The sequence below is a fragment of the Geospiza fortis genome, unplaced genomic scaffold (genome assembly GCF_000277835.1).
Source record: "Geospiza fortis unplaced genomic scaffold, GeoFor_1.0 scaffold132, whole genome shotgun sequence".
Taxonomy (NCBI): domain Eukaryota; kingdom Metazoa; phylum Chordata; class Aves; order Passeriformes; family Thraupidae; genus Geospiza; species Geospiza fortis.
Window position 1 is genome coordinate 1,447,308 of NW_005054446.1, and position 9,073 is coordinate 1,456,380.

Sequence of the window (9,073 nt, forward strand, 5' to 3'; positions counted from 1 at the left end):
TGACACCTGAATCTCTGGTCAACTTCCACTTTCTGGGCCAGTCTCCTTTTCCACAGGCTGAAAGCCATCTGGACACAATGAACTCCATGTTTTAGGGCTGCTGCTGCTTCTTGGCTCTTATTTTCCATGACCCAGTGGTGCCAGCTGAGAAAGGCTCTGAGAAGAACAAAGGTTGCTGCACTGACTGTGGGAACAACTCACAGAGATATACACCTTTGTAATGGAAAATTTAACAACAAACATACACACAAGGGAGTTTTGGAAACACATCTGATCTGTAAACATCCTTTCCCCATTAAACATCAGGGGAAATGATGGACAGGACAAGCTGGTGAGAGTTAGATTTTCTGTCCTGGCTGTGTCAAGTCTGTTGTGCTCTTCAGCTTTGGAATCAGTAGAGAGCAAGGCCCGTTCAGTGGATAGGAAGTTACCAGGACTTGTTATCAGCAGAGCTGGGCTTGCTCTAATTTGTGCAAACCAGAAATTACTGCGTTCCTACATAGTAATTTTGAAGCTGGGAAAACCCCAAAATAATGGGCTGCAAAACTCCCACTGAAGACAAAGTAAAATAGAGGAAGAATTTTTTCCTTTTTTTAAATTAAAGCACGGGTAAAGCTTTTAAAACAGAGAGCTTTAGGAAACTTCTGGAAAGCATGATCCCTACCGAGACAGCCGAACGCGCCTGCAGTGCTGCTGGGCCTTTACATGATGTTGAGTTTGAGTTGACCAGACAATGAAGCACCTCTGCAGGCAGTACTGCTCTGCTTGCTGCCAGCAACTCTGCACCTCCTCGTCAGAACTGCAGCCCTGTAATCCAGAAAGGCAAAAAAAAAAGGCCTTGAACTGCTGCTATATCAATTACTCCACACAGCTCAGCCGTGTCTCCTTGCCACTGTCACTTCTGTGATTGCCCAGCTCCATCCCTAACCCATTCACCCCACATGAACAGCCAGACATGAGGGTCTAACACATCCTTTTTAAATCCCTGACATGCCCCACATGAACAGCCAGACATGAGGGTCTAACACATCCTTTTTAAATCCCTGACATGCCCCACATGAACAGCCAGACATGAGGGTCTAACACATCCTTTTTAAATCCCTGACACCTGCCCTACTTCCACTCAGCTGACAAATGGGAGGGAACAGTTACCCTGAGAAAAGCCTCAATCTCCCAAATCTTTTGTTGGAGAGAGAACAAAATAGCAGTGAGACCTTCCATATGCTGATATTGAAACCCAAAGGCTCTTTGCTAAATCTGAATATGCAGAAAACACTTGGATATCTACATTTTACACAACACTTTCTAGCCTTACCTCTTCCCATGCAGAGTAACTGGTGAGAGCCTGGGAATTATTATCTGGACTCTGTAGCACTGAAGAGTGGAACTGATTTCCCACAAACCAATTTCTTCTGCAAGGCAAAAGTGTTGGGTGAGGAAGGAAAGAAAGAAGAAGATAAAAGTCCCCTGGAAGGATGCTGTGACATGACATGAGGGATTATCCGGAAGGGAGGAATTCAGCCAGTTCAAACAAGGGGTCTCTCTTACCAGCATCCCAAAAACCCAGTCTCCAACTCACCCAGATCCAGGGGAGGAGCTCTGCAAGCACAGCTCAGCGGGCAGCTCTGTGCACTGGTGGAGTTGAAGGAAAGAACTGTGACATGACACATGTGTGACATCCTCAGCAGTCAGAAGGGAGGAGAAGCCATGCTGGCTGCTGTCACTAAGACTGCATTCCTGCAGGTGTGAAGGGAGGAACATGCTGTGAGGTGAGTGTCCTCACAGTGGAAGAGCCCAGCTAACAGCTCTGACCATGCCATTTACTCCTTTTCTTATCAAGGATTCAGGCAAATCCAAAATGCATCCAAAGGAATTGCAAGCTAGCCATGACACCTCTGGAGAGCAAACATGTAAGTGGTGGGAAAGTTATTTCTATACTAATAATTTCCATACTGAATCCAGAAACACATGTATTTCTATATTGAGAAAAGGGGAAATGAGCATATACACTGTCTCAGTGAGGAAGCTCTTTATATCTCATCCCTTCCACCTTGCAGCCACAAACAGAAGCAACTGTACAAGGGAAACTCACTAGCTCAGTTTCTCACATCTCTGATGAACCAGAAAAGGCTCAGAGAGCATTGACTTTACACCTTTAGATTTCATTTCAGCTTGAAGACCCCACAGATGCAGCACTAAATTTTAAGCACAGTTTGCTGATGACAATACCATGTTGAAGCAGAAATTTTCCCCTGAAAAATCCCAGCAATTTAATACCTCAGAGCAGTCTAGGTGTTCCAAGACCTTCTCACCTTTTCCAGTGAGCTTTGAGAGGTCAGAGTAGCTGGTGCACTGCTGTCAAAACCAGATGATGTTGAGAGGTCCTCAGAAAACAGCATGGCAAGAGGTTCCTCATAGACAGCTCTATGCAAGTGCTTAGAACTTGGTTCAATTGTCTTCAGCATGAGATACTTTTGGTGCCATAATCTCAGAGTTTTTCTGAGTTTACACTGCTCCAAAGTCTGAGAGAAAGAGCTGAGACAGAAGATTCTGAGACAGTAAAGTGAAAGAAGGAGAACACCAGAGGGGGTGACTAGCACAGACATGATGGACAATAGATAGGGTAAAAGGGGCTCTAGCAAAAGGTTCAGAAAATCAAGTGGACACTACTAATGGGGGCAGGGCTCTAGGGACTGGCTCTTCTGCACTCACTCAGCCTTGTGATGCTCACACAGCCTTGTTTTCCACAGCAGATATACTCTCTGCAGCTTCAGTTTTTGGCAGAAGTCATCAAAAGAATAGACTGTTTTCTCCAGAAACTCTCTTCTCTGTCTCTCTCCAGTCCATGATGTCTGACCTTCATGCCTCTTTGTCACAGCCTTGTCAGCTGCTGAGCTCATAACTGCTCCTTAACCAGTTACATAAAGGAACAAGAGATTTTCTCAAGGCATTCCAACTCAGACCAGCCCAACCCTCACATTGCTTCTTCTCAGCAAGGTTTAAGAGTTTATGTTTGGTTTATGATGCAGAGCAACAAACCTCCCTGTAGCTTCACTGACACACCCAGAACCAGTCCTCTGCCCACTCTGGTTTGTTCACACCCTGTATCATCTGAGCCCCTCTCTTTTCAGTGTACAAGAGGAGGAAGGAGCCTAAACACCTCTAAAGTTTAGATTCTGCACAGCCCCCAAACTGCTCACCATAATGCTGCCTCCATCGTAGGAGGAAGAGGTTCACCACTGCCTGCTTATCTTCTCCTCTGACCTGCAGCATCCCAACCCACTGCTGGAAGTGCTTCCTCAGTGATACTGCTCTGAGATGGGCCAGGTTGCACCTGTCAAGTGCCTTCTGCTCAACAGTCTCCTTCCATGTACTGAAGCACCTGAGAATACCAAAGGAAAATGTTGAAAAACACTTATACAAGCTTATGTGTCTTCCTGAGACTGGGTTTAGTTCAGGAAAGACAGAGACACAAGCTGTCCCCTGAGCTTTTTTTTGTTTATTTCAGTAAAAAGCCACTGTCATGCTTAGAGCACAGCAGCACAGTGGCTGCTCTTGGGTTTGGTCTTTCAGAACATCAAAAGTCAGGACAAAAAACGCTTTGGCAGTGCACAGGAGGCAAGTCATAACATCTTTGGCCACAGCAGTTCCTTTTTATGTTTCTACCCCTACCTTCATCTTTATTAACTCCTAAAACAAAAGGATAGATGGCTTTAAGATGGAGCAATTGTTACTGTCTGGGTTGGCTCTGTTATTCCAGGAACTTTCAGAGAGAACAGATTTTTCACATGAAAACCAGATCTCACCAACTCACCGGGAGACCAAGTTTCTTTGGATTTGAGTTGTCAGTGTTAGAATCTTTTTCATTTCCAAGCTTTGAGAATGCCACATCCAGAAAATGTTTCGTAGCTTCTTCTTCTCCAGCAGAGCACGGGCTTCCAAAAGCCTGGCTTCCTCTTTGCTCAGCAGGTCCTTCTGCAGGCGCCACAGTCTGAAAGCTGCTGTGTCACAGGGCAGGAAGAGATTGACAGGAAGAGAAATAGCAGAAGAACTTCAAACAACTTCGTATCACACAGCAAACATTCCCTGGCTTAAATCCAAGCTGCCAGAGGAAGGACACTTAAGGAAGGCAGTTCACATTGCTGGAGCAACACATGCTGCAGCTGAATTCATACAAGGAATGAGGCAAAACTTGTATGGAATGGTGAGTGGCCATCCTCCACCATCACACATACTGGTCCAGCTACGTGTGTCACTGTTGTAGTTTCTGAAAAATCCCCTTGCCCAGGATTTTTCTCCTGGGAAGCTGAGAAGCCTCAGAGAAAAATTAAAACAATAATTATCTGATTTGCTTCTCCTGTGTTTTGCTGCTTTGGAATGTGTTTGGACATGGTTTACCAACAGGTGATTGTTTCATTGGTTTCTGTTGTGAATTGTTTTGACTTAATGGCCAATCATGGCCAAGCTGTGTTGGGACTCTGGAAGGAGTCACAAGTTTTCATTAGTATCTTTTAACCTTCTGTCTGTATCCTTTCTGTATTCTTTAGTATAGTATAGTTTAGTATTCTTTAATATAATATAGTATCATAAAATAATAAATTAGCCTTCTAAGAACATGGAGTCAGAGTCGTCATTCCTTCCATTGTCTGGGAACCCCACAAATGCAACATACTTGCAGGATCACATTTGGAAAGAGCTCAAAGCAACAACTAGACACAAAGCCCAAAAACTGGTGAAACAGTGAATACCTCCAAGCTGTTCCAAGGCTGTGGAATGTGTGCTTACCAGCCAGCCGCCTCATGTCTCTGATTGCTTCAACTCCCCAGCAGAACTCATCTCCTCTCTGCCTGTGACGAAGCTGTGTCCACAGCTCTCCCTCCATCCTGAAAGAGCCACAAACATGCCTTAACATCCAGCTGTCTAAAGGGGCACTCACAGAACAGAATCCAGGGCTCTCCTCTCTCTTTTTGTCTCAATTTGTTCTTCTGCCTTCAGAATTAGAAGCTTCGACAAAAGGCTTTTCTTTTGATAACTCTACTGCTAGAGACTGTAGTATTGCCTCACTCCAACCTCATTTACCCCTGTATCACTATGCAGGTGATAGCTGAAGCAAAGAATTATCTGTCAGACACTCAGACAGCAAACACTGGTGCACAGAAGCTCTGAAATAGGACTGTTTAGTTCTTAACATTAAACTGCTAATTCTTGCAGTGTTTATCCACAGCAATACATCCAAGGACATGGAAACAAGTCTGCCATCATTCGAGAAAAAAATTTCCCTGTTTGTAATCCTCCCTTTGTCCAAGATAACAGAAAGAGAATACTCTCTGCTTACCTATGAGCCTGCTCCACTTCCTTTGAGTATCCTGTTGCAAGCTCATGCTGAGCTGAGGTTGTCATAGTGGCCAATCTTCCTACTCCAAAAATCCCAGCTGATGAACTTTGGGTGTAGGAGTAAGGCTCAGGCTGCAGAGCTTCCTTCTTGCTCTGTTTTGCCATAGCTTCCTTCCACTGAAGAAGAAACCACACGATCAGAACAAACTGCAGACAGAGTATTGGTACCAGGGTCTACATGACAGAATTTCACACAGGGTACCCCTTCCTCCTCCCTGTCTGAACAGGATTTGTGCCTTCTCTGACTGCACAGCAGAAAGTTCATGGCACCACTGTCCCCAGCCAGTGCTCACCCTCTGGAAGCTGGCAGCTAGCAGAGTTGAAGCATGTCTCTGCTGGGCCACCTCCAATTGTGTCCTTCTTTGGTGCACAATCCACTGCAGAGCATCAAAGCCCTTCTGAAGCAGCTGGTGTCTGTAAAGCTGCGTGGCTGCCCTCTTCCAAAGGATATATCTCCTCCAGGCTTGGAAACACCTTGCTAGGATTTGTTTGTCACACAAGTGCCAGAAACTTAAAAATGAAAAACAGAGGTGAGTTCCTGTTAACAGAAAGTTAAACCAGCCAGGAGGTGGCAATCAGAGTTCAGCCATCAAGTTGTAAAGAGGTTATTTCAAATCATTCTCTCTAAAGAATGGAAAACATGCAATCTCACACCAAATTAAGGAATCACTGTTGCTAAACAGGTAGCAATCTCATTCATGTCTTATCTACAATTTGAATTCCATCTGATGGGTAAGTCTACATCTTGATCTTCTCTAACTGTGCAGTGAGCATGTGAGAATTTGCTGCACTGATGATACCAACACTTCTTCATTTCTAGCCAAGGCTGAATTTAGAAGATAGCATTGAAAAGATGCAGAAATTATATGTGAGGTCATGCTCCATTCTAAATGACAACCCTTTGAAAAGAAGTGGATGCAGCCCCTCAGCCAACCACAGCAGATTCATGCAGGCTAAGTCCTAAACCCAAATGTTCCTAGGGACATGGCTCCTTAGCCACTTCCCAGAGGTGCTCCCCAGTTAACTACCAGCACACTCATACTTAAACACAGTCTTTTTACCTTTGTTCATTAGCTTTCAATGGCCAGAAGCTGTTCTCTGAGATCTGCAAACAGACAAGAGACAGCAATTCAGAATTATTCACACTGCTCCACTCTATTGAAGAATTTGTGGCACACATCATTTTGGATGGAGACCAGAGCAGGACTGCCTCAAGATCCTGTATTATGTGGGATGCCTTGGATGCTGCTCCCACACCATTGCTCTGTGAATATTCTTATATACTTCAGACATAAAAAGGCACAAAAAGCCTGAAATCTCAGGGCCCTGCAACAATGCACAGAGTAAAATCCAGTTTAATGCTTTCCTTCAACATGCAGATCAGGGAATATAAGCAGGTGTTTACATTCCCAAAACAGCCAGGCTGACAAGCTGGTCTTTAGGAATTTACATGTGAGATGGAAAGATGCATATATTGGGATGAAGAAGGACTGTAAAGAGATGAGATTCTGGCTATTCAGTGACAAGAAAAAACCATAGGACAAGCATCCCCATCACTTGTACCTCAACTCTGCACCTCTAGCAAGTGGCAGAAACAAGCACAAGTAATACCTGTGAACAGAGATGCTTCACAGTGACCACACCCTCACCTCTCTGGGCACAGTTTTCTGTGTCTGGTTCCCTTCTTCACAGCACCATGGTTCTTTGGCATTCCTTTCTACAGAACATTCTTCACACTGCTCAAGATTGCCATCAGCTTCCAAATTCCACCGGCTGCTTTGGCAGGAGTATTTGTTTCTCCTTCCTTCTCTGCTCATGTTCATACAATCTACATCAGAATGTTCATTAAAGTCTTCTTCAACTGGTGTACCCAAAGGATTGGACTGGCTGCTGCCCACTGTAGCTGTTCTTCTGGCTGCTCGTGATCTGGAGTGACACACCTCTTCTGACTCTTTGCTGCACTTAACATGAGAGCTGTTGACTTCTACAGATTTAACACTAAGCTGCTGGCCTGGTCTAAACTCTTTATCTCCAGGATGAGAAGCGATGCTCACACACACTTCTGTAGGAGTCCCACACATGGCTACACGAACATTCCTCTGAGCCCCCCCCAAATCTGTCTCCAGTAACACCTGCAGACCCTCTGGATCCAGACTGGCTGAAAGGTCTTTCTTCCAAGACTCAGCACATGGAGACCCCCCATTAGATGTCTGTTCTCCTTTAACAACCCTTCCAGGAGAATGACTTTTTCTGTGAACATAAAGACTACCAGTTTCCAGAGATGGCTTTACCAGGGACTGGCATCTGAAGAAAGGGGAGCAGTTGAAGGAGGAATCTGCTTCTGTACCCACTAGCCTGCCAGAGCCCACTCCAGAAGCAAGGGTTTGTGGTTGGATGCCACCTGAAATTTTGGTTCTCCATGTGTTAGAACCAATGTATCCATATCTGTAAGAGCCAGAGAGAGGCTCAGCAGCACTGAAGTCTCTTGTCAGTGCACTAAGGCTCCAGTCTTTAGCAAATGGGACACTCCATTTCAATCTTGCCTGCGTTGCACTGGTTCTAACTGCAGCTAGCTGTTCTCCCATGGTCAGGATACTGGGACCTAAATCATCAGGAGCAAAGCATGAATGGCCAATGACTGGAGAAGACTCAGACTCCAGAGGGAGGGAACCCCGTATCCCCATCAAAGCACTTTCTTGCCTAAGCCTCTGGACTGAATAGCACAAGCTAGCAGAAATCTGTGAGGATTGCAAATGAGACTGAAAAGACTCCAGATTAGATGGATCAAGATTCCCCAGGGTCAGGGCTGAACTGTGACAAGTGTTCACACTTTCACTTGAGCGCCCTAAAGAAGGACCCACCACTAATTCATGCCTAAGAGGGGAATCTGCAGCATGAGATGACAAATGTGCATTGACCAACAAAGGGCTCACAGGATTCATTCAAGAAGCAGGAGAAGGCTGATGCTGTTGGCTTTCCACCAAATAGTCACAATTCTTGTTCCTTCTTTCTGAACAGTGATGGTGAACAGCGGGTATGGAGCAGTTACCAGCTGCCTTGGCTTCCTGATGGTGTTGTTGAGGAAAGTCAATGCTCTCACTCCTTCTCCCTCCCAAAACACAAGGCTCAAGGTGAAAGTGCCTCTGGGGGAGATACACAGCAGGGAGGACTGACAAAGCAAGATGGGGACTCTATGAACTGCACACTTAGGGCTGTGCTGCTGTAGCCTAGAGCACAGATTATTCTGCTGCAGCAAGCAGGAACTGGAGAACTGGCTGGCAGTGTCCAGGAAGGGCTGAGAAGGGCAGGAGAGATTAGTCTGTCTTCAGACCGGGATCTCTTCCCATCTGACAGAGGTGTGGTACACAGCTAGCCCTGTGCTGCTGTCTCTGGGCTTATACTGAATGCTGCAGCCTCAGGCCAGGGATGAGAAATGTCTACTCGACTTCTAGTGCCCAAATACAGATTGAAATTCACGTTCTTCTGAATGTTTCTTTGCTCTGAAGAAAAACAAGAAGAAATATAAGCAAAGGACTGTGAGTATTTCCTATCTCATCTTGCCTAGTTTGCCAAAGCCTTTGGGTACTTTCCTTGTGAATTTCTTGTCTCTGATCCACCAGCCTCAGTCCTGAAAGTGTTATGGACACTACTCTCTTCCTGTTTTTCAGCAGACAATGCT

At 45.3% G+C, this 9,073-nt stretch overlaps 1 protein-coding gene across 1 annotated transcript in view; it reads right to left on the reverse strand.

The window, feature by feature from the left end:
- CUNH1orf167 (chromosome unknown C1orf167 homolog) overlaps positions 1 to 5,499 on the reverse strand; it is a 10,332-nt gene extending 4,833 nt beyond the window's left edge. Inside the window, exons 1-9 of the mRNA XM_031062342.1 lie at positions 5,336 to 5,499; positions 4,786 to 4,883; positions 3,815 to 4,001; positions 3,265 to 3,382; positions 2,313 to 2,522; positions 1,580 to 1,737; positions 1,316 to 1,412; positions 665 to 807; positions 5 to 156 (exon numbers count right to left, since the gene is read on the reverse strand). Of these exons, the coding sequence (XP_030918202.1) occupies positions 5 to 156; positions 665 to 807; positions 1,316 to 1,412; positions 1,580 to 1,737; positions 2,313 to 2,522; positions 3,265 to 3,382; positions 3,815 to 4,001; positions 4,786 to 4,883; positions 5,336 to 5,499 (1,327 nt within the window). The remainder of the gene's footprint in view (positions 1 to 4; positions 157 to 664; positions 808 to 1,315; positions 1,413 to 1,579; positions 1,738 to 2,312; positions 2,523 to 3,264; positions 3,383 to 3,814; positions 4,002 to 4,785; positions 4,884 to 5,335) is intronic.
- Between the last annotated feature and the right edge of the window lie 3,574 nt (positions 5,500 to 9,073).